The sequence below is a fragment of the Microsporum canis genome, genomic scaffold, assembly GCF_000151145.1.
Source record: "Microsporum canis CBS 113480 supercont1.5 genomic scaffold, whole genome shotgun sequence".
Lineage (NCBI taxonomy): Eukaryota > Fungi > Ascomycota > Eurotiomycetes > Onygenales > Arthrodermataceae > Microsporum > Microsporum canis.
In genome coordinates, this window is record NW_003299165.1 from 2249282 (window position 1) to 2272705 (window position 23424).

Consider the following 23424-nt stretch of genomic DNA (forward strand, 5'->3'; position numbering starts at 1 on the left):
TCATTTTTTTTTTTTTTTTTCTCTTTCATTTGCCTTACCGACATGTTTATTTACTATTAGCTCAAGGAGTTTATGCGTCTTATTTTTCATTTATCATAACATATCATACCATCATATCATATTACGCTTGACAAAAAATACCACCGGCGAATGTACCAGGCGGCAACCATTGTTATACCTTTTCTTTTCGTTTATCATTCCCCCACCCACAACCAACCCCTTCTTCAACCAGCATCATTCGCATGTTAGTTATACTGTACGAAAGTTTCACGGCGTTTCCTTTCCTTTTTTTCATATTGATGGATGTAATTGACTTTCCTTTCCCTTTATTCTTTTCAGAACTACTTACCGCTACCGCTAATGGGTTCTGGTTCTGGCGAAACTGGACTGGACGCACTGCACTGCACTACTGGATATGGGTGTTATCAAGGGGTTTTGTTTTCTTTTTTTTTTTCTCTTCCAGGAAAAAAAAATTATTCATAGACCTTATGCTTTTTCTCTTTCTTTAGAATCGTGTCTGCCTGTCTTGATGAATGTCGGTTGAGCTTGAGTCGATACCTATGTGAGGGAAGGGAGATGTTTCTCGTTCTTGGCGTCGTGTCTCCTGGTATCTATCTATCTAGTTAGTTTTCCGGGAGAGAAGAACGAGGCAGAGAGAGAAAGAGTATTGAAAAGAAATAAAATAAATACATTCTAATGTTATTAATGTTTCTGTCTGTTCCAAGCATTTCATCAAGACATGAGCCCTGTGATGTTTAGTTATCGTTATCCGCCTTGGCACGACGAGCTTACTTCAACCTCCACGAATTCTATTCTAGGCATACATAATATCACTTCACATACTATCAACTAACAACTACACTTTACACACACATCTAGTCCCATAAAAGCAATTCCCTACGTCGGTAAGCAGTCGAACGAACAATATCTAGCTATCGGAGAATTTACCAGCTAATTAATCTAACTACACCAGAAAGAATCGGAAAACCTGCATCATACCATAGCTAGCTACCCACCTCTATACAATACGTGTTTATACCACGCTATACGTTGATCAACTATATTTGAAACAGAGATATATTCCATTGAACCCTCTCGTACCACGAGATCAACCCGGTTACACATCCTTGAAGCGATGGTGGTATAATAGCGCAGCGCAACCGATGGGCCCTATGATAGAAGGGGGCGATGACGAACCTCGAGACGACGAGCTGGACTTGCGCGATGCTAGCTCTGATGTCGGTGCTGACGCTGATGTAAATGAGCTGGATGAGCGGGACCTTGTTGGCGCGGATAGTGGAGACGTACTTGCTCTAGACGAGGAGGATCCTTCTACCCTCTCGGGGAGTCAGGATGCGTCTGCGTCGGGGGTGGAGGCGTCGGATTCGACGTCTGAGGGGGACAGAGCACGTTCGCGTGAGCGGGTGCATGATAGCGTTGATGATTTAGGCTCTATACCGGACGATACGCCTTCTGTCCAGGTACGTATTTCTCTCCTTTCTTCTCTTGAAAAAAAAAACACGGAATATCTAATATAAAGTATCACACAGGGTTCTCTCGTCTCGTCACCTGGTAGTAGCGCATTTGCTTATCGCGGATCAACTTCGAATCTCAGCCCGGTCCCCCACCGTCCGTTCGATCGCCGATTCCAATCTCGTCTCTCGGTCTCGTCGATTCCCCCTAGTGCTCGACCCGTCTCTCCGGCACTAAGTCTTGCGCATTCTCGAAACTCGTCGCTGGCAAGTCACCTTCGGTTTGACGCCAGTACGCCGGACTTGCTTGAGGAGCCAGAGCCTGCGCCATGGGAGGTAATTCGCTGGACCAAGCTTAAGAAGATAGCTGGCCAGGTGTTTTCGGAGGTTGGGAAGAGGAACTTTGGCAGACCGACGTGTATGGCTGTGTCTACGTCGATTGTGCTAGGAACGACCAAGGGAGTTATTCTCGTCTTTGATTATCAGCAGAATCTCAAATCTATTATCGGGCCAGGAACAAAAGGTGGGTTCTCCCCGCGTTATTACTGTTGTTGATGTCTGTATATTGACTGTTTGCTAGCCGTTTCGTCTGGTGCTGTTACTTCGCTGGCTATATCTGCAGACCACACCACGCTTGCTGGCGGTCATGCAGATGGAACGATTTATACCTGGGAGATCGCGCGACCTGCGCGACCATTCCTTCACATTCTACCATTTCCTAAAGATCAACTTGACTCGCGCCGGGTTGATGGCCATGTCGCTGGTGTATCAGTAATCCACATTGGCTTTTTAGGAACCAGGCACACTGCCCTTGTCTCGGCTGACGATAGCGGGATGGCATTTTCGCACCTTGCAACTCGAGGGATGGGGGCTGTCGGGCGAGTAGTGAGAACTACCCGTATTCTAGGTCGCTATCCTGACCTTTCCCCCACTGCTGTGACCCGGAAACCCAGCTCTGTCCTTGCTTTCTCCCCTCTTCCTCTAGGCAACGTCGATCAGCAAACTGATTCGCTGGGGTTGGTTGCAATGCTCACACCATACCTTTTAGTGATTGTTTCCACTACCCCAGTTGCTAGAACCCAATATAAATCTGGACGGCCTAAAGAACTTGCAGCGCATAGTGCATTGACTGCAACGCTCGCTTGGTTCCCAGCTATAAAGCTGAAAGGGAAGAACTCGGAAGTATCAAAGACGAAACTTGTGTACTGCTGGTCAAATGTGCTTACGATTCTGGATGTTGATGAGAATGATCGCGCAAATGACGATGATAAGGATAGGCCGGTTAGCCTCAGGTTCAAGCCGCGATGTAGATGGCGGGCTGACGAGGCTATTGTTGCTGTGCAATGGATAAGCCGTTCAGTCCTGGCTGTGATGACAATTACTCAACAACTCCTTATCCTAGAAGATAACTCTCTGCGAGTCACTGATTCGTCTGACCTGATACATAAACATATTTATCACGTTGATCTGTTTTCGAGGCAACTTCACACACTTGTTGAGCAGCTTAACGATGATGACGACAGCGAACCGGACCACTCAATGCACGGTGTGATCGCCGATGCGTTCTACATGAGCTTTCGAGCGTATAAGGGTCGTCTGTTCCTTCTCGGGTTCAACGATATTTGCGTGGGCAGCTTGTCGAATTGGGCTGATCGACTTCTTGCCTTGGTCGAAAGCGGTGATTTCATCGGGGCCATTCGTCTCGCTACAGCATTTTATATTGGCCATTCTGAGAAACTTACCGTTGGGCTTCCTGAGGAAGACAAATTAAGACACGAGGTTGTACGGGAAAAATTACTTGAAATGATGTCAGCTTCTCTCCGGTTCGCCTTTGGAAAAAATGCTGAGTCTGATATCGAGCGGCTCCAAAAGTCGCAACTAAGCGATCTGGCGGATGCATGCATATTTGCTTGCGATGCCATGGATAACCATGATTTTCTGTTTGAAGACGTTTACTCCTGGTACGAGGAACATGAAGCCTATGGTGTTTTCATGGACGCTCTTGAACCATACATTGTCAAGGGTAGCGTGCGTGCTCTCCCGCCGGCCGCTGTGAAGTCCTTGATTACTCACTTCGTAACAACTCATACTGCCAGCCGACTTGAAGAAATCATCTGTCTCCTTGAAACTGATACAATGGACATAGACCAAGTGACAACTCTATGCAAAAAGCATAATCTTTATGATGCCTTCATATACGTCTGGAATCGTGCTCTACATGACTATGTCAGCCCTCTTCAGGAGTTACTCAACCTCATCCATAAAGCCAAGGGCGCTGATAAAGATCCGGAAGCCGTCGCGAAAGACCGTGCAAACGCGTTAAAGATGTTTCCCTACCTTTCTTACATTCTTACATCTCGTGTTTACCCAACTGGAGATGAACTAGAGGAACACGAAGCGTTGCCTGCGAAAAGCGAGCTTTACAAACTTTTGTTTTCCGGAAAGCCTGATCGTGGTGGTAAACAGCAGACAAATGGCCCATCCCCATTCCACAGTCTCCAAACGATGTTAGAATTCGATACCCCCAGCTTTATGAGCATGCTCAACGAGGCCTTTGAGGATAGCTTTCTGAACGACCCAATTGATCAGTGGAATAACGGGGAACAAACTAGGCCCGTCGATGGCTCATCAATGAACCGCCAGTATCTAATAAGGATACTTCTTGGAATTATGGACTCGAATTCATCCAATTTCGGTCCTGCTGACACGATTTACCTTGATATGTTCATCGCTCGGAATCTCCCCAAATACCCTCAATATATACTTCTCTCTGGCTCAACTCTACAGGAGGTCCTGGTGAGACTTTGCCGGTACCCAAGTGTTGAAATGTTGGATGATTGCCAGCTCTCTGCAGAATACTTATTGTCTACTTATCACCCTCCTGATATACAAGCCCTGATTCCTTTATTCGAGGAGGCAAAGTTCTTTCGAATACTGAAATCAACATATAGGGCGGAAAAGAGATACTCAGATTTGCTGCGAACGTACATTGCTGACCCAGAGGATCAGCAGCATGTATTTGTTTGCATTCGTGACTATCTGCGGCCGAGTTCTCCCCTTAGCAAAAAGCAGCGCCGAAGCCTTTTAACTACAATGGAAGAGATCGCAAGAGAACTAGCTTTAATAGATATCTACGAGACGGCGCACACCGTGCAATTGTTGGCCCCCGAACTTCACGATAAATTTCTTCAGGCGCTACAAAATGACTCCGGAAGCCAATATGAATACCTTCATACCATCCTTGAGGACGGGCAGAAACGGAGAACAGACACGGTATCCGCGACTAACGTTAGCCATGAGCTTATTGAGCGATACCTCCAATTAATGTGTCAATACAACCCATCCCACGTTGCTGATTTCATTAACTTGATGAAGGTGGGAGACCTCCAGTTAGAAGCAGTGCTCCCTTATATAGAGAATAGTGGCATCGTGGATGCTGCAGTAATTCTCCTTGCGAAACAGGGAGAAGTCACCAACGCTATGGAGAGGCTGACGAGGCACCTCTCGACTTTGGAAGCTGGGCTCTCTGGTCTTCTACAGAATGCCGACGAGACTCCTGACTCAGCAAATGCTGCGGAAGCTGTGACAGACTTGATTCTCTCCGTTGAGAAGTACACGCGGGTTGGAACTTGGCTATGCAAAGAACAGAGCAAGGTAGCAAGAAAAGTCCACCAGGGAGGCAAGTTTAATAAGCGAGGAAGCTCTGTGTTTGAACAGCCTCTAACATTCGATGAGAACTTATGGCTTGTCCTTATTGAGGCCGTTGTGAAAATAGCTCAACAAATCTCGCCCTTGTTAAAACGCGGGCTCCTTGAAGATAATAACAAAAAACCTAGGGAGGCCTGGCAGGTGGAAGCCGACGAGGATACTGAGGATGCTAACCAGCCTGGTCATTTATCATCCTCCTTCAAATCTCTAGTGCAACAAGTTTTCACCTCGTTGCTGACTAGCACCACAAAGGCCAGGCATGCACCACATCAGAACACAGATGTGTCATTCCTTCGCATTCTTCGCGCGTTCCTCACTCGGGCCGCAGCAGCATCTCCATCCTTATCTGAGCTTCGGACCGTGATTGGCTCCATATTTTCAGCATACACCTACGAAGAGTCCCTGTTATCACTTGCCAACACGATGCTTGAGAAGGACTTGTTCGTGCATGTGAATGAAATCACCAAGCTTCGGCAAAAGGGGTGGAGGCCACGCGGGCAAGTCTGTGAAGTATGCAGACGGCGTGCCTGGGGCCCTGGTACAGGGGCACACATATGGGATGCATGGGAAAAGAAATGGGACCAACAGCAAAGGCGGAGGCACCAGGATATAGACAAGGACGAGGGTAGAGACGAGGGTTCGTCTTCGAGGAACAAAGGCAAAGGCGTTGCTGTACCTTCGCTGCCTACCTTCAGCCTTTCACCAAACGCACCTTCTTCGCAAAGGGAGACAACAAATACAGCAGCTCCAGGCAATATCCCTGGCGACAGTGGTACAAATACTAACGGAGAAGGGTCATCTCAAGCAGTTGGCGAATCATCGGCAAATGACACCAGTGTTGCCACTGCTACAGCATCCACAGACCTTGGGCCTATTCTAGTATTTGGGTGCAGACATCTATATCACCAGTCCTGCCTTACCAAGACGGTGGCTCAGCAAGGCCTCGGCGATAACGCTTCTTCCTCTGTATCTCCTGAACCAACATTCCGTCCCTCTCAATATGTTCATGATCGGGCTGGGCCTCGACAGTTTTCGTGTTTGTTGTGTAAATAGCCTGCTTTTCATCTAAGCGTATCTGCTGTTATTTAGACGGCTTAAATACATTATAATTTATGATGTTATTAACTTAAGGCCTTTCGCATAACTACAAGTGGTCCAATCGATGAGTAGAGCTTACACAGTAGACCGATTCGCGATGCATCTTAATTCGAGCAGATCTCCAATAAATACTAGTAAAGGTTGAAAATGGCCGAAAACTCGGCGTTCTTTCATCCGTGGACATTTTAAGTTAGTTTCAGCCTTCAGGCAATCTCGAGCCTTTTCTCGAACTCCTGAGAGAAGCATTTTAGCCTGTTTTGAAATGTCCAAGAGTGTGGCACTCCATCTTGTTCTCCAAGAGGCTTCAAGACGCCCTTTCATTGATATATTCTACTCGTTAAATGATAAAAGGCCGTTCAGCCCATATATCTCCTTCGGTATAGCACCGGTCCCATCGAAAGGGTTACGATTTCATAACGAATCATATCACTTTGCTTCAGGAAAGTAGTGGCCACGTCATCAAAGGAGCAGCAATCTTGGAGGGCCCTGAGATACATACTTCAGCCTTGGGGATTTCCACGGCTCGCAGAATTTTTCCGTGATGGCGGTCTGCTTTGGTCAAAAAGAGACAGTTCACATTGAAATCAACAAGGTATCATATAAGCCGCCTGATTGCACCCTCAGGTGCAAGCCCGCCCACCCTGTATTATCCAGCAGCCCAAAGGGGGGCAGCAATATCTCATAATCAGTGTCATCAACGCGAGTTCGATGCCCGTTGTCTGTCTGGTCGGTTCGTGCATAAAAGAAAATATGTAAGTACCTTGCTTTTACCCCTGCAGCCACAAAGTATAAGAGCGCGGACTATCGGGTTGCATGAGGAAGGACGTTCCATACTATGTCTCCCGCAGCGCTCCCAGACAGGCCTAGATTGTGACCACGCCTTCATGACTCTCTCCAATCGGACAAGCCGCTTTGATTATCAGCCTGTTGGACTGCTGCTTGGACATGTAACACCGCGTGGCAGCACTTGCGTTGGTATTTCGCGCAGCTGGGCTCCGTAACCAATCAAATAGTACTTGATGCATTCCAACACGTAAGCCCTTTGCGTTATGACATGTTATGGTCATATATAACCTGCATCCGTTAGTTAACTGCTCTTAGTGTCATGTCGAGACCTCCTTGGCCTTACTATGCGAGCCTTTTGTCCTTAAGACAGAGTAAGAGTAAGGTCTTATGTAAGCCTTTGGTTCTTCACTTCAAGCTCGAGTGACTTTCATTATGTCATCGTGGTTATGTAAGCAGAGATTCCGCTTCACTCTAGCGCCAACCTTGGCGGCTATAAACGATCCCTGCACTCCCTAACGCGGCTCCACTTTTCTCTTTTCTTTTCTTACTTCTTGTTATCGAGGACGAGGGCGAAGAAGAAATCACCAACACAAGATTCTGTGCTTGACAAAAAGAAACTGACATGGCGAGCCCAGGCTATGGGGAGGCCGCCAAGGAGCACCGCTCACAGCAGAGGAGTCGAGCCGCAAAACGCCGCTCCAACCTTGAAAAGGAAGAGCTATTTCGAAAGAGAGATGATATTCTGCAGCTGGCAACAACCGCCAATCTCACGCCAGTGCGTGCTGCTTACGTCGAATTTCTTCTCTCCATAAAAAGCTGCCAGCACCAAACCGACTTCTCAAAAGACGTAATTAAAACATACGGTGGTATTACAAAAGTCGGCAGAGAGTCTTTCTGCCATAGCGTCCTGGATGGCAGTCTCAGCCTGAGAGAACACTTCGTCGCAGCCCGTATATTTCCACTTTCGCTCGGACAAAGAGCAATGGATTACATCTTTGGCCCTAGCGCAAGGTACGAAATAAACTCGCCACAAAATGCTTTACTCCTCCCTCCTATAATTAAGAAGCGCTTTGACTCCCATCAGATCGCCATTGTTCCTACAGAGCTAGACACGCCAGGCCTCCAAGAATGGAAGTTTTTCATCCTTGACAAATCCAGCCTTTGGAACGCGGCAATATTTCCTTCCGGGATGAAATTCTCTGAGCTACACGGGCGAAAACTGGTTTTCCCAACCGGTTTCCGGCCGCGAGCGGGCTACTTATATTTTCATTACCTGATGTCAATGATTGTCCTCTTTCGATCTGTAAAGAAGACTGGTGAAGTCCGCAGTAAATTTCCGGATACTGATTGGCCTGAGCTCACGAAGGCATGGGCTACGCATGGAAGCTATCTTCGTGATGACATGATACGTAGCTTTATCAAAGAGGTCGGCCGGGACCTTCCGGAAGAGTTGAAAGAAAACGCCCTAGCTCACTGTGTGTCTTTACGCTCAGACGACGAAGTCGAAGAGGTTGTTGAGTCGCTGAGGAACATGGGCATGGAGAGTGAAAGCGAGGATGAGAGTGATGACGACGACGATGAATGACGGTGAGGTAGATAATAACGACCAGCATTGACGATGGCAGTGATTGCTCTTCCTACAGCAGAACAAAGAGCATACTCGCCAGAAACGATAGAACAACCCCAGAGCATCTCGGGAGCAAGGAACCGACGACTGGACCCGATGAAGATGGAACGTTTCGTTCTATTAAATTAAGCATCATAAACTCCATGTTTTTTAAACAAAAAATTGAATATAATAATTATATTTTAATAATTTTTAAATAACAAGCGTAAGATCCATACATAGTAAGGCCACAGAGTACGGTTTAAAAATGGGGTTAATCCCCCATATTATCCATTATTTGATATACATAGTCAGAACTAATTATGTACAGAAATTGCAAGCAGAATAGAAAATGACAGACCAACGGGCAAGGTTAACTTGGATACTGTAGCATCCTGTCGCTGAAAGGGGTATATCTTTCTCCTGACAAGGGCTCGAGTCACATTCCATGCATGACTTGATGTGCCTTTTCTTCCCAAGCAACATGCCTTAACCCTAACCTTACACATGCATGTATATACGACTGCGCTGGCGCCGAGAACAGTGGTTGTGCTTAGGCTGCTGCCGGCCAATGTGGGTGTAGAGACTGTGATTCGACGCTGGCGATGCAGGTCCAGGGGCCCCAATCCACCATCCTGACACACCAAGCCCCTCAGAACCGTTTCGTCCGCGGCCGCTCACTCTTCCCGGTACTTGGACGGAGTTGGTATGTGTGCGCTGGCTGATCCGCCCTCCAGAGACAATTTCCCTTCATCTTTGTCAGTCAGCTAGGCAGCTTCGTGAACTGGTTGGCTAATCAACTTTGTCTGCAGCTGTATTATAGTTAGCGCTGCGCAAGATGCCCTCGGGCGGCTACACATACAACGAGTAAAAACGGAGGCAACAAGGACATAACAAAGTGATGCTCCATCCAGGGCCTTCTCTTTTGGCCGTCTGGAGGTGGATCAGGGTGCATCGCCCGGCCCTGGGCCTCCGTACATAAAGTCAGGGGAGGCAAAGACAGCCATTCACAGTCATCGGTACAATGTACTCCGGGTTCCCCCCCCCTCGATGGCGACTCTGAAAATAGAGCTGGCCTACTGGATGTTTACTCACCTCCTTGCGTCTGGATGTATCAAAGATCTGACTCTGGGAGGAAGAGGGGGAGTGGCTCTAAGTTCGGAGTTGGGCTTTTTCTTTATATATATATACTACACCCTTGCTCAACTTGTCCTCTTTACTAACGATTTCCACTCTCTTTTGACATTCACTTCTTCTCACTCTTTATTGTGTGTTTTTTTATTCAATAGATCCTCTGGCAGGATTGAATCCCTATTCTGAAACTATATTCTGTCATTTCTTTCAGAAGACGTCCTTCTTTATACCCTTATCAGGCATTTTCTACATAGCCTGAGATCCCTCTCGCTACCACAGAATCATCTGGACTTATTATTATATATATATTTTTCTATCTTTTATTTCTTCTTTCATTCCCTTGGACCATCTCGTGATCAACATGCGCTCTACCGGGTTGCTGCTGCTGGCTACCCTGGCGGAGCTGGGTTCTGCTACCTATATCCTCGAAGACGACTATCAGCCCAACACCTGGTTTGACCAGTTCAGCTTTTTCTCTGTAAGTAATTTTCTTCTAGAGAGTTCACTTTTAGTGAACTTGCATACTGATGTCGTTGTTGGATATTAGGCAAAAGATCCAACTCATGCATACGTCAATTACCTCGACCAAGCTGCGGCTCAGAGCCAGAACTTGATCGGTATCCAAAACAACGCCGTCTACCTAGGTGTTGACCATAAGAATGTTGCAACGGGGGAGGGTCGAAGCTCTGTTCGCCTCGAGACGAAGAAGGTGTACAACCATGGCCTAATTATTGCTGATATCAACCATATGCCTGGAGGTGAGTGTGGAACATGGCCTGCCTTGTAAGTTCAACCCTGTCGTATAGACATCTATTCGGTTCTAACAGTGCCAAATAGCTGGACTACATCTTCTGCTTGGCCGAACGAAGGTGAACTAGATATCATCGAGGGTGTAAATCAACAAAAGCAAAACGACTACGCTCTACACACTGCTCAGGGATGCAGCATCCCCAAGCAGGGAGAATTCACCGGAACCGTCGTCACCCCCAACTGCGACGTCAAAGCTGCTGGTCAGGCTGAAAATCAAGGTTGCCTGGTTGAGGATTCGAAAGGGTCTCGCGGATACGGACCGGACTTCAACAACGCTACGGGTGGTGTGTTCGCTACTGAATGGACTAGCAAAGCCATTTCCATCTGGTTCTTTCCTCGTGAGGAGATCCCAAAAGACGTCAACAGCGAGCACCCTGATCCATCTAAATGGGGAAAGCCATCTGCTTACTTCGGCGGAGAATGTGATGTCGGGAATCATGTTCGCAACCAACGCATTGTAAGTTCATTTCCATCTTCACATATTGTAGAATATAGAGCTAATCTCCCTCCAGATCTTTAACACTGCCTTTTGCGGAGGATGGGCTGATGGAATGTGGCCCACCGACCCGGTCTGCTCAAAGAAGGCTCCTACCTGCATGGAGTATGTACGGGAAAACCCATCTGCTTTCGAGGAGGCATACTGGTCAATCAATTACATGAAGGTCTATCAAGAAGGGACTGCGCCACCTAAGTCTACCCAAGTCCCTGAACCACCATCCTCTACATCGGTGATGTCCTCCACCATACCAACTTCCACCCCTGCCACCGCTCAGCCCAACCCTCCCGCTTCTACCGTCAGCAGTTCTACAGCAGGGCCAGCTCAGCCTACAAACCCATCTGGTGGCGACGGTACACATCCTACCAGCGGAGGTAACAACTGCCCCCCACCAACCCAAACTACATGCCGAACCTACGTTACCACATCGACATACACCATCACAAAGACCATCATGCCAACCGACGCTCATACCACCGGCAACATTGTCCCGATACCATCTGGAGCTCTGAATGATGCTAAGAGTGCGGTTCAGCGTCGACGACGGGACATGGAGCACCATGCCAGGCGTGGCCACCACAACTAAAATCAAACACTAGACTACAGAATTGTCTTGTATTTTCTGTTGTTTAAAGCGTTATATTTTTGTACAGCATATTGCAATTTTTATTTGCTTTTTCATTCTGCTGCCAAAGATTAAATGTATAGGAAAGGAGTCGGAAGGAGATTAAGGGTAGGAAGTAGAATAGAAAGCAGGACTTTTCTTTTTCAGCACCATGTTAGAATATTTTACACATTAGTAAATACTAACCAAAATTCTGATTATGTTTCTAAATAGCTGCAGGTTATAAGGAGTAATAGGATGATTGGAATTAGTTAAATTATTTGAAAAAGAACACCTCCAACTCCTAAATACTACTCTAGAAAGCCTTCAAACACATTCATTGTATACATTCATATCGGCAAACGAATGTCGATATCAGACCAAGGCCTGGACGCATTCACCCCCCAAAACCCAGCTCGTCTCTTCGATCATCTGTCAGCCGGCCCCATTCTAGCAATAATCGGAAGAGATATATCTCCATATCTTCTTTTCTAAGGGTTTCTTCAGCCCATTTCTTGCCTTCCCCGGCAATTATCCCACCCTCACGAGTATGCGGCTTCATCAAAACCTTCGTGACCTTGCCGTTTTCACCAACCGTTCTAGCTCCTGCAAAAAATGCCAGAGTGCTCCACAGGTCATGGAATCTGATATCCTGCGGCACAAAGTGCAGCCATGGCATTAATCTCGTATCAAACCATTGACGGAATATTGCAGTTCGGAAGGGGAGGCTATTACTTTGTAAAAAGGACAGGAAGCGGCCGCTGAACCCGGCACCGTCCAAGTCGAACAAGAAACGGTATTTCCAATGTTCATCAAACTGAACCCGTCTGGTGATCCCGAGCTCGCGTCTTTGGACATCGCGGTCTTTTTTGCCGCACCGCACTATTTCCTCGGCAATTCCGATTGATAGATTCAGTTCCAGTGATTGGGAGGCCATGGAGGGCGTTAAGGTGCTGTAAGAAAAGAAACCTTTCGACCAGGAAGGAAGAAGCATGGAAACCGGATTTGTATTATTGTTAGCTAAATGCAGGAGCCGCTGGCGAGCCATTCCCTTCCATGTCCCGGACTCGCTGAACCCTTCAGAGGTCGTTCCTCTCCAAAAGACGGCAGCCTCCTTTTGATCATAACGTGGATCAGGATATTCATCCGAAGGGCTGTACTTCGCTTTTTCCAGATAGTTCCAGGCACTAGGGTATAAAATGTCGTTAAAGCCTGATACCTTGCTCTGGCTAAAGACTGGGAGTAATTCCCGGGATACTTTGAAAGCACTTGGTGAAAGGAAGAAGCCATGTAAGTTTGCTAGATCTGGCTGATGGCAGATATCACCGGACAGTTCCCAGTCCTGTAAGAACTGCCCCATTGTGTGCGGTTTAGCACATGATATGCATAGGGTGTCATGTTGCCACTGATATTCTGTTCGAGCCTTCGAGTCTGGCGGGCATGATTTGCTCACAATACTATGGAAGGTATCTCGTCTTGAATGCTCCATGAAGTGGGAATGGGCTACTTGGTCATTTGAACGACTAAGTGCCCAGGATAGTGATCTATCTTTAGACCAGACATTACTCATATTATAATCCAGTGATGATAGTCCACTTTCTGCTGTGTTATTCATGGCTTTTATGGTATCCCACGGAACTGAAACGCGACATTCGTCATTGATATTAAACACAATGTCCATATCTGGTAAATAGGTTGCGAATGGAGTGATCATTTGGACTATCCCATATATCATCCACCTATGAGTGGGTATTACATCTGGCTGGGCCTCAGCAACGCCATCACGAATCACAACAGCAGCTATGTCGTTCCATTGGTTGCTGGACATAGAACTGGTAAGATGCCTCAATGCGCTTGGCGTAAGAGCACGGAATGGAAGGATATCCCGGTGTATTTGGTCAAAGTTATCAATGATTAACGATGACCGGTTGGTAGCATATTCGTACCATATATCGAACCCACTGTTTTATGAACGTATTAGCAACACTAGAGTCCCGCAATGTGTGGTCGTAGAAAATCAACCTACGGCGGGGGAGGCAGCCCATAACGCTCCTTATATTCGTATACAGCTCCCTGGAGGTCAGTACTGTACTTCGCTTCAGCCAACCATTGAGCTTGTCTCTGTCTGGCGTTATTCATTAAAACGTTGATTGGGTGTTCAGGGATAGTTCGTTGTTGGAAAATCGTCCACGAGAGACAGTGTAGCAACGAGGCCAGTATTAAAAATAGGAAGAGGAAATATGGAAGCCAGGAAGGAATAGGATCGGCGGGAAGAGTATGTCTGACATACAAAACGGCTGCGCCGTGAAGGAGTGCAATCGCTAGGAGCCCCGTAACAAATGGCATTGACGGGTACGGCTCTAACATGGTTGAAACGATTGAAGAGGTAAGATTGTGGCGCGCAGCCAATATTGATAGCACGAATGAAAGCGTCAAAGCTTTAGCATTTACTATCTACACCAATAAAATATTAGCACGCTTTGAAAGTACACCCCAGAAAAAGTTAGGAATAATAACCTACCCATTTTGCGGCAGATATGATAAATATGGATATAAAGAGAGACTGCACAATCATGTCGCCAGCACGAGAGGGTTGAAACTCCGAAAATAAAGGTTCATTCCTCGAGGCTGGGAGAAAATAAGTCCCGGATTTTCCAAATGCCCAAAAAATGGCACTTCCCTAGAATTGGAACAATATAAGATCAGTTATAGACGTCGTGTGTATGGGAGCATTTTGGGTAAAAAGTACCATGAGTAGAAGCCCCCATGTTGTAGTCACTTGCCAGGCCGGTCCGTCTGACCGACGTATAGGTGACCTGGCCAATATCTCGGCCGCAATCACGATGGCAGAGTCGAGAAGCTCCCGTAGTATCTGTAGCCAAAGAACAATGCGTCGCTCATTCGTAACGCTGGGGCATATAATTGATGACCTCCAACCATCCCTTAATGGCCTTATAGCCAACCCCGCTATAATCAGGAATGCGGATTCGCAGACGTAGCCAAATGGTCCCCGTAGTATGCCTCCCAATCGAAAGCGGCCTTTTCGTTTCGTATGTTTAAAGTTCCAATATTCATATAGCGACAGTATGAAAGGTAATAGAGTCTAATAATTAACAGTTAATAGACTAGACACATATATACGAAAACTCGGTCCCAGTCATTAACTTACAATATCATCAAATACCGAGCAGCCCACATGTCTGACAAGATATCCATGAAGCTCTATCCGAGCACTCAAAAGCGCCACCGTAAATGCAAATATCATCCATGTTTCTCGTACTTGTGGGCGTCGTTTCTCCAGAGGGCTAAAGTATGATAGATCGGACCTTGGTAATGGCGCCTTATCATCTTGCAACCCCGAGCCTGGTTCCCCTCTAGAAAAGGAGAAGCTAAGGAAGCTTATGGTCAATAATATAATGCCGGAGGTGAAGAGAATAATCGAGAGCGATTCTGAAGGCCGGTCTGGAGTATATCATGAATTAATATGGTACAAAAAACTACGACAGGTAGTTCGCCATTGACCTGGCTCGCAGTTATGGCAGCTCACAGTAAATTGCTGATGCGTTCGAGGAGAAAAGGAGGAATTGAAGACTAGCGATGAATACACTGGCAAAGACGTCAGTGAAATGAAGTTTACGAGCTTAAGAGCCACTTACCAAGGAGCAATTGCCATGCTTCTCTTCTTCATGCATTTGCATATACAAACTAGCTCATTATAGGCATTTTCATTATCGTTAAAGGAAGGCCAGCAGGGAAACTTGCTCATCGTTAATACCGTGTAAATGACGGATAAATAACGCCTTTTTAGTAATTATCGATAATGGCTCTAGGGAAGCGATGCCGTTCGGACTCCTTTAGCTCTTTGGTATGGATCTCATATTGTAGGCAGCTTTCTGTCTCTAGACACCTTTATGTAACCTAAAGCCGGCGAATCCGTAACCATATCGCGTGTGACGAAAGAACCGAGCTTAAAATAGGACCATCCATGAGGTGTTCTCTAGACAAAGAAATAATAATAGGAGTTAAAGAAATCAAGTTTTCAACATGAATTCACCTTCATGCATAGGTTGGGTATATATGTATGTACGACCTAGGCATGCTGTAACGAAAATTAAGTTACGCCACCCGTTAAAGGCGCAACGGATTTAAGCATTGTCTCTTGATACAGGGTATTAATCGGTATTGTCCTAGGGTTGGCTAAGAGTATAAGAAGACGCAACGTAAACAGCAGTTGAGACTATATAATAACAAGTAATTCTTGATCTTTCGTGTTGTTTTTTGTCTATTTTTATGTCCTCCAAAGCTTTAGACGCCAACGAGGATAATCTAACTCTGTGACTAATCAAAACAAGCAGAAGTTGTCATTTTCAATTGGTTATTAAGCGCCAACCTTCGCTTAATTTTACATAATCCATGCCAAGACTTAATAATTAATAGTGATGTATTGATATGTCACGTGGTTTATATTTGTGGGCGGTGAGAGATGGCAATAAAACAAAGTTTGGAAACTTTTTTTTTTGGATTGAATTTTGGGTGGAAGTTTTGAAGGAGCTTCGACTTCTTGAGCAGTGCGATTGCTTCACAGGAATCACATTTGTCCTGATTCACGTCCATGAAGTGTGTTTGTTACACTTGGTTTTTACCTATTCGCTCTTTTGATTGTTCAATTCGAGAGGCTGGAGAAGAACTTCAGGCGCAATGCCACGAAAGGCGCTCGACTCGCGCATTCCGGCGCTGATTCGAAATGGGATCCAGGAAAAGAAACGAAGCTTCTTTGTCGTTGTCGGAGATCGAGCCAAAGATGTTATCGTTCATCTTCACTATATCATGTCCAGCGTCGACGTTAAGCAGAATAAATCAGTGCTCTGGGCGTATAAAAAGGACCTGCTTGGCTTCACGACTCATCGCAAGAAGAGAGAGATGAAGATAAAAAAGGAAATAAAGAGAGGAATACGCGATCCTAATACTGATGACCCTTTCGAGCTATTTATTACTCTCAATCAGATCCGATATGTTTATTACAAGGAGACTGAAAAGATACTGGGAAACACATATGGAATGTGTATTCTGCAAGATTTTGAAGCCCTGACGCCAAATTTGCTTGCGCGGACTGTTGAGACCGTTGAAGGTGGTGGGATAGTCATTCTCCTTTTAAAGGGTATGAAGAGTTTGAAACAGTTATACACATTATCAATGGACATACACTCAAGATACCGGACGGAAGCTCATGACGATGTCGTGGCCCGGTTCAATGAACGTTTCATCCTGTCCCTTGGTAGTTGCAACACATGTCTTGTGGTTGATGATGAATTAAACGTGCTTCCTATCTCTGGCGGGAAGGCAGTGACACCTCTACCACCTGTCGATCCAGAGGAGGAAGCCAACTCCCCCGGCAAAAAGGAGTTACAGTCTATAAAGACAGAATTGGAAGACACACAACCAGTAGGGTCATTGATTAAACTAGCCAAGACTGTCGACCAGGCAAAGGCATTGCTCACGTTTGTAGATGCCATTGCAGAAAAAACGTTGCGCAGTACTGTTACCTTAACTGCCGCTCGTGGACGTGGAAAATCAGCAGCTCTCGGTGTGGCTGTTTCTGCTGCCATTGCTCATGGCTATAGTAACATCTTCATCACCTCTCCTAGCCCAGAGAATTTAAAGACCCTCTTTGAGTTCGTATTCAAGGGATTTGATGAATTGGGCTATCTTGATCATGTTGACTATACCATCCTCCAGTCAACAAATCCGGATTTCAACAAAGCCATTGTTAGAGTCAATGTTCATAGGCAACATAGGCAAACTATACAGTATATACAACCCCAAGATGCCTTTGCCTTGGGACAGGCTGAACTCTTGGTCATTGACGAAGCTGCGGCAATTCCTTTACCATTAGTACGAAAATTGATGGGTCCTTACCTTGTGTTTATGGCTTCGACAATCAACGGATATGAGGGTACTGGGCGGTCTCTATCGTTGAAGCTAATACAGCAATTGCGGGAACAGTCAAGAGGAGGGGCCAAGGCGAATGGTGCAGATGATACCGATATCACCGATCGATCTACTGGGAAGCCAGCAAAGAAGGAAGGGGGCTCCCATCCAGGTGGTCGAACACTACGCGAGATAACACTGTCTGAACCAATTCGATACACCCAGGGAGACTCTGTGGAAAAGTGGCTTAATAAACTCCTTTGTCTTGACGCAACTTTGCCAAAATCGAAATTGAATACCCAGGGGTGTCCACATCCATCCCAATGCCAACTGCTTCATGTTAATCGCGATACTCTCTTTTCTTTCCATCCTGTTTCCGAAAAGTTCCTACACCAAATGATGGCCCTATACGTTGCTAGCCATTACAAGAATTCTCCCAACGACCTCCAACTTATGAGCGACGCACCAGCTCACCAGCTCTATGTCCTGGTGCCACCTGTCGATGAGAATGCAACAAAGCTGCCTGAGCCACTATGCGTCATCCAGGTCGCTTTGGAAGGCCAGATAAGCAAACAAAGCGTATTGAACAGCCTAAGCCGTGGTCAAAGAGCGGGTGGTGACCTTATTCCTTGGCTTGTGAGCCAGCAGTTTCAAGATGAGGATTTTGCTGGTCTCTCTGGAGCCCGAATTGTACGAATAGCTACAAACCCCGACTATATTGGTATGGGTTATGGTTCTCGCGCTTTGGAATTGCTTATCGACTTTTTTGAGGGCAAGTTTGCGAGCTTGTCAGAGGATGAGAATCCGGAGCCTGAAGAAATGGTTCGTGTCACAGATGCTGAATTGGAAGAGTCTAACCTTCTGGATGATAATGTCCATGTAAGGGACATCCAGTCAATGCCACCTCTCTTTGGAAAGCTCTCTGAACGACGGCCTAACTCCCTTGACTACGTTGGCGTTAGCTTTGGTCTAACACAGCCTCTACATAAATTCTGGAAGCGGTCCCAGTTCGCACCAGTATATTTGAGGCAGACTGCCAACGACCTTACTGGAGAACATTCCTGTGTCATGATCCGCACTCTTTCAACTGGATCCAATGATGCTTCTTGGCTTGGAGCATTTGTGTCTGATTTCCATAAACGCTTCCAGTCGCTGCTATCATATCAGTTCCGTGAATTCCCTTCGGTCATGTCTTTGAGTATGAGCGAGTCAGCTACCGCAGTCTCGAAGTCCGATCCCTCTCTTAAACCATCTCCTGTTACAAAAACGGATGTCGATGCTGTGTTTTCTCCATTCGACCTTAAACGCCTTGACAGCTACGCGAATAACTTGCTAGACTATCATGTCATTCTGGACCTAGTTCCAGCAATAGCGTCACTTTACTTCTCAGGGCGTTTAACCCCAGGTGTCAATCTCTCGGGAGTCCAACAAACCATTCTTTTGGCCATTGGTCTACAGCGCAAGTCCTTTGACGATGTGGAAAAGGAGCTCAAGGTAGCTGCATCCCAACTCATGGCAATGTTCATTAAAATAATGAGAAAAATATCCACTCATTTCCGTTCTGTACTTGAAGAAGCCGTGGCGGACACATTGCCTACAGCCAATAAAGCTATAGCTCATGGAGAGACAACTGAGGCCCATGATGATAAGATTATCGAAGATCGATTCCGCCCTCTCGAGGTCGATCTGGAGGATGAACTAAAGGAAGGTGGACGAGAAGTTGATGCTGAGCTACGAGAGAAACAGCGAGCTTTGATTGATGCTCTTCCATTGAACCAGTAAGCAGCAACATTATCTATATTGATTGCTGAATTGCAAATACTAATAATGATAATAGATATGAAATTGAACACGGAGCTGCCGGGTGGGAGGAAGCCGAGAGGCAGATTCGTACATCAAAGTCCAAAGACGGCAGCATCAAAACAGTGAGCGTTAAGTCTTCTGCAAAACGAAAGGTTGGTGAGACTGCAAGGGATATATATGAAAAGGAGATTGGTAGCAAGGAGAGGAAGAAGATAAAAAAAGGAACTGAGGGCCGAAGAAGGGATTGATTACTACATCTATAGCCTAGTAATACGGATTGGGTCACTGTAAATAGCATAAATCCGGTGTACTGGGCTTACAAAATCTTTTGCGTAAAAAGACATTTAGACACTTACATGCCACGATGGGCTTTTTAATTTGTGCAAGCCGAAAACTCCTCAATAAATGGAGTAGGATTAAAGACAAGAAAATGCTAATTCTCTTATAATAACAGATACATCCGGCACGCTGTTTAAATACCAATTAAGCTAAGAATAACAAGGATTCCATGGTTTACACATCTTAGCCCTTTCATAGTTCTTCGTGCTCTGGCTGTTCCGGTTCCTTGGAATCTTGGATGGGCTCTTGTTCAGGTTCTGGCTCTGGAGCAGTCTCCTTTGTGGTGTCATCGGACTTGGCAGGCTTTTCCGGTTCATCTACAATCAAAGCGCCGTCCGGAATCTTCTTCTTCTCCATTTCACCAAATTTAACAGCATCAACCCACTTTTCCAAGTCTGCACGGCTAAACCCACCCCTCTCCTCAGGGTTATAGGATTTCCACCACCCCCTTCTACCATTGACAACGATAACCTTCATTTCACCGTCTGCCGGAATGTTGAGCTTTTGTTTGAAGTTTGTGATTTCTTCAGTAACTTCAGGGACGAGGTAGAAGGGGAAAATGTTTGCATGATTGCGGGTGTATTGGTGAGACACTTCACCAAGAGCAGCCATCATTTCGAGTGTTGCAGGTGGGGGTGCATCGGATGGAGAAGCAGGCAGCGGGACAAGCGCAAGTAAGCATGTTCCAGTTGAGTCCGATAGACAGGTTGTTTTGAGATCAGTCCTGGACGCCAGTGGTCTCAGTGGGGGTGTCCTGCGCTCGGGTGTTTCTGTTTCGGGGGTTTCTGAGTCCTCGGAGCCTTGGGTTGTGCTGTCAGGCTTAGCCTTGGAGCTCTCCGTCTCGGAAGTATCTTCTGCCGATTTTGTTGACGTGCTTGATGATTTGGACTTTTCGGCTTTTTTCTTCTGTTGCTTAGGCTTCTCTGCAGCCGGTTTTGAATTTGGCTCAGCTACCCGACTGAGGAACTCCATCATTGGTTTTTTCTTCATTTCACCATCATACAAGATGGACTCCTTATCACCACCAGGCAGGAGAACCAAAGCTGGGAAGCTCGAGACACCAAAAGTTTCCACGGCAGACTTCTCCTTGTTCCTGATCTGACCAAAAGTGATAGAGCCAAGGAAATCAGCAGACAGTGCTTTCAAGGTAGCTCCGGTGGTGCCCTTCTCAGTGAACAAGATTGCCTTCGCAGTCTCATTTCCCTGGGAGAGCCATTCCTCGATGTTCTTGTCGGTGACTCTCTTGACGTGGTTTGGCATGCGGTCAATAACAGCTTCCCCTATGGCCTTTGCGGTTCGGGCTCCTTGGTATTCTTCAACTCTGGGCTTTCCGGGCTTCTGCGAGGGGACAACTATCTTTAGCGTTGGGAAGCCCTTGACACCCATCTGGCCGCAGAAAGCTTTGTTTTTGTCATCATCACAGTCAACGGCCGCTACGTTTGCGAGGCCTTCAAGCTTTTTAGCAGCTTTTTCATACGCTGGCTTCAAGTTCCGGCAGTGACCACACCATGGAGCATAGAACCTAAAAAAGTAAGAAACTGTGTATAAACTAGCCAAATATTGAATTTATCTTCTTACTCGACGATCTATATGAAAAAACCAATTAGCATGGAAACAACAGCTTTCTTCCACGGTAGTTACCACATACAGAGGCATGGTTTGAACGGGAGATCAGATGCTCATAGTTAGTTGCATCGACCTGGAGTACAGGCGACTTTTTGGTATAGAGACCAGAAGCAGGTACTGTCTCCAATGCCAGAGTTACGAGCAAAGCTGCCAAGCTTGACTTCAGCATTCTGAGTAGCTGTGGGTTTAGTAAATTGTTTTCATAGAAATAATCTGTCTGTATAGCTCTCAGTGTACGGTAGAAAAGAGAGGACCCTTATTATATATGTCCTCATTAAACGGCCCTTCTCGACATCGAAACACTCTGTCCTTCTTGAAGTTGCAACGTTGGCTTCTTCTCTAAAAAAACACCTTTGGAAATTACTGCTTAGTAATGGAATACCACGTGATATCAGATTCCTCCGTTGCATATCGTGGGATGAGGCGGACGGCGAAGGAGATGCAACTGCGAGAGTAGGCCAAAATTGACGGCTAAAGGTGATACAGCTGATCTTACAGGAGTGAGGGGGTTTCGACGACCCATCAGTATTCAGGATGGTGGATGGAGAAGGAAAACAAAAGAAACATCTCTTGTGAATACAACTATCTTTGTACAAAATGGGTGAATGGATCTAGATCTGTATGCGGGGAAAAAAAGAACTTCACACATAAGATACATGTGCGATGCTCGCATCTAAAGCCTCTGACTGCGTACTTTTACATGTCCTCGGAAGCGGTGGCACCAGTGATAATTTCAACCAATTCACCGGTAATGGCGGCTTGACGCTGCCTGTTGTAGAGAATTTGGAATCTGGAGGAGGTACGTTAGCGGTGGGGAACCAAACAAAAAAATGCTGTAGATCCATCACTTACCGCTGGATCATGTCACCGGCGTTCTTGGAAGCGTTCTATAAGAGAAAGTGAGTACGATATCACGACATATCAAGTTCGATACAAGATTCTTACCTCCATAGCATTACGACGGGCCTAGAAAGCAAAATATGTTAGCAATTGACTGGTACATACATGTGTTTCGGCAGTTAAAACTTACAGAGATCTCACAGGCGTGTCCTTCGGCCAAAGCCCAGTACAAGCTGTTGGCAAGAGCATACTCACGGAGGTTAGCAAGGACCTCAGAGTCGACCTCAAAAGCGACAACGTTGGCTACAGATGGTTGAATTAGATTAAAAATGGGTCTACCAAGTGAAAAGAGAGGGGGGGAAGACAAACGGGACTGGATGATAGCCTCCTCGGAGAAAGCCTCGACAGTGGCTGGTTCATAGGTCTGAGCATTGATGAACTTGTTGTAGACGATCTTGATGCTGGCGTAGTCGGTGGGTAGCTGGCAGATCTGGTCGGCAATGGCCTGGGCCTCAGCAAAAGTAGGGACGTCCTTGCCCACGCCGGCAAAGCTGAGGACGAGGCTGTCCTCGTTGGATCGGGAGAGCTGGGCCTTGGACTTCTCTCCGAGCACGACGATATCGGCATCGGGCTTCTCCATGATCATTCGTCGGGTAGCCTTACTGAGACCAGAGTGAATACCACCGCAGAGACCCTTATCGGAGCTGGCGACGACGTAGAGGGTCTTGAGGTTCTCGAGAGGCTTGGTCTCTGCCTGCCCGAAGACGGACTCGGATGTCTCACCGTACGCTCTGGAGAGAGTCATGGCACGCTGGGCCTTGTTGAGACGGGTAGAGGCAACAATCTTCATGGTCTTGGTGATCTTCTCGATGTTCTTGATGGACTTCAGTCGGCCCTCGATCTCACGAAGAGTAGCGAAGTTGGCGGCATTGGCGGGAGCAGCACTACACAAACTCATCGTCAGCGATCAATTGGCCCCATTTCCATCGCCAGCTTATATTTCTTCATCAATTCCTGCCACGACATTCGACCTTCTGTAGTCTGACGGCTGTGGGCCTTTTTTCCTGTGCTTACCGGGCGACGGCGGCGGAGCCGGCCTTCCATGCCGGGCGGGCAGTTCGCGAGAGCATCTCGAGGAGAATGAAACGTCGAGACAGAAACGGATGCAGGTGGT

The 23424-nt window shown here is 46.6% G+C and overlaps 7 protein-coding genes across 7 annotated transcripts; 4 read left to right on the forward strand and 3 right to left on the reverse strand.

The window, feature by feature from the left end:
• Window positions 1–1163: 1163 nt before the first annotated feature.
• On the forward strand, window positions 1164–6233 carry MCYG_05923 (conserved hypothetical protein; the record flags this gene model as incomplete). The annotated part of the gene is made up of 4 exons (XM_002846008.1): window positions 1164–1481; window positions 1551–1995; window positions 2053–4268; window positions 4482–6233. 4 exons carry the CDS (start codon window positions 1164–1166, stop codon window positions 6231–6233), a joined length of 4731 nt encoding a protein of 1576 aa, XP_002846054.1.
• Window positions 6234–7383: 1150 nt separating this feature from the next.
• MCYG_05924 (conserved hypothetical protein) lies at window positions 7384–8649 on the forward strand (the record flags this gene model as incomplete). Its single annotated transcript, XM_002846009.1, has 2 exons — window positions 7384–7453; window positions 7700–8649. The coding sequence occupies 2 exons, from the start codon at window positions 7384–7386 to the stop codon at window positions 8647–8649; spliced, it is 1020 nt and encodes a 339-aa protein (XP_002846055.1).
• Window positions 8650–10165: 1516 nt separating this feature from the next.
• Window positions 10166–11696, forward strand: MCYG_05925 (1,3(4)-beta-glucanase; the record flags this gene model as incomplete). The annotated part of the gene is made up of 4 exons (XM_002846010.1): window positions 10166–10282; window positions 10352–10587; window positions 10642–11071; window positions 11127–11696. 4 exons carry the CDS (start codon window positions 10166–10168, stop codon window positions 11694–11696), a joined length of 1353 nt encoding a protein of 450 aa, XP_002846056.1.
• A 415-nt stretch (window positions 11697–12111) lies between these two features.
• On the reverse strand, window positions 12112–15480 carry MCYG_05926 (conserved hypothetical protein; the record flags this gene model as incomplete). The annotated part of the gene is made up of 7 exons (XM_002846011.1): window positions 12112–13675; window positions 13741–14168; window positions 14236–14394; window positions 14464–14817; window positions 14884–15176; window positions 15262–15305; window positions 15371–15480. 7 exons carry the CDS (start codon window positions 15478–15480, stop codon window positions 12112–12114), a joined length of 2952 nt encoding a protein of 983 aa, XP_002846057.1.
• Window positions 15481–16372: 892 nt separating this feature from the next.
• Window positions 16373–19693, forward strand: MCYG_05927 (N-acetyltransferase 10; the record flags this gene model as incomplete). Its single annotated transcript, XM_002846012.1, has 2 exons — window positions 16373–19420; window positions 19480–19693. 2 exons carry the CDS (start codon window positions 16413–16415, stop codon window positions 19691–19693), a joined length of 3222 nt encoding a protein of 1073 aa, XP_002846058.1.
• Window positions 19694–19976: 283 nt separating this feature from the next.
• MCYG_05928 (thioredoxin domain-containing protein) lies at window positions 19977–21579 on the reverse strand (the record flags this gene model as incomplete). The annotated part of the gene is made up of 3 exons (XM_002846013.1): window positions 19977–21306; window positions 21363–21370; window positions 21493–21579. 3 exons carry the CDS (start codon window positions 21577–21579, stop codon window positions 19977–19979), a joined length of 1425 nt encoding a protein of 474 aa, XP_002846059.1.
• Window positions 21580–22106: 527 nt separating this feature from the next.
• Window positions 22107–23407, reverse strand: MCYG_05929 (ATP synthase gamma chain; the record flags this gene model as incomplete). Its single annotated transcript, XM_002846014.1, has 6 exons — window positions 22107–22200; window positions 22263–22297; window positions 22356–22376; window positions 22441–22553; window positions 22620–23194; window positions 23325–23407. 6 exons carry the CDS (start codon window positions 23378–23380, stop codon window positions 22107–22109), a joined length of 894 nt encoding a protein of 297 aa, XP_002846060.1.
• Window positions 23408–23424: the final 17 nt, after the last annotated feature.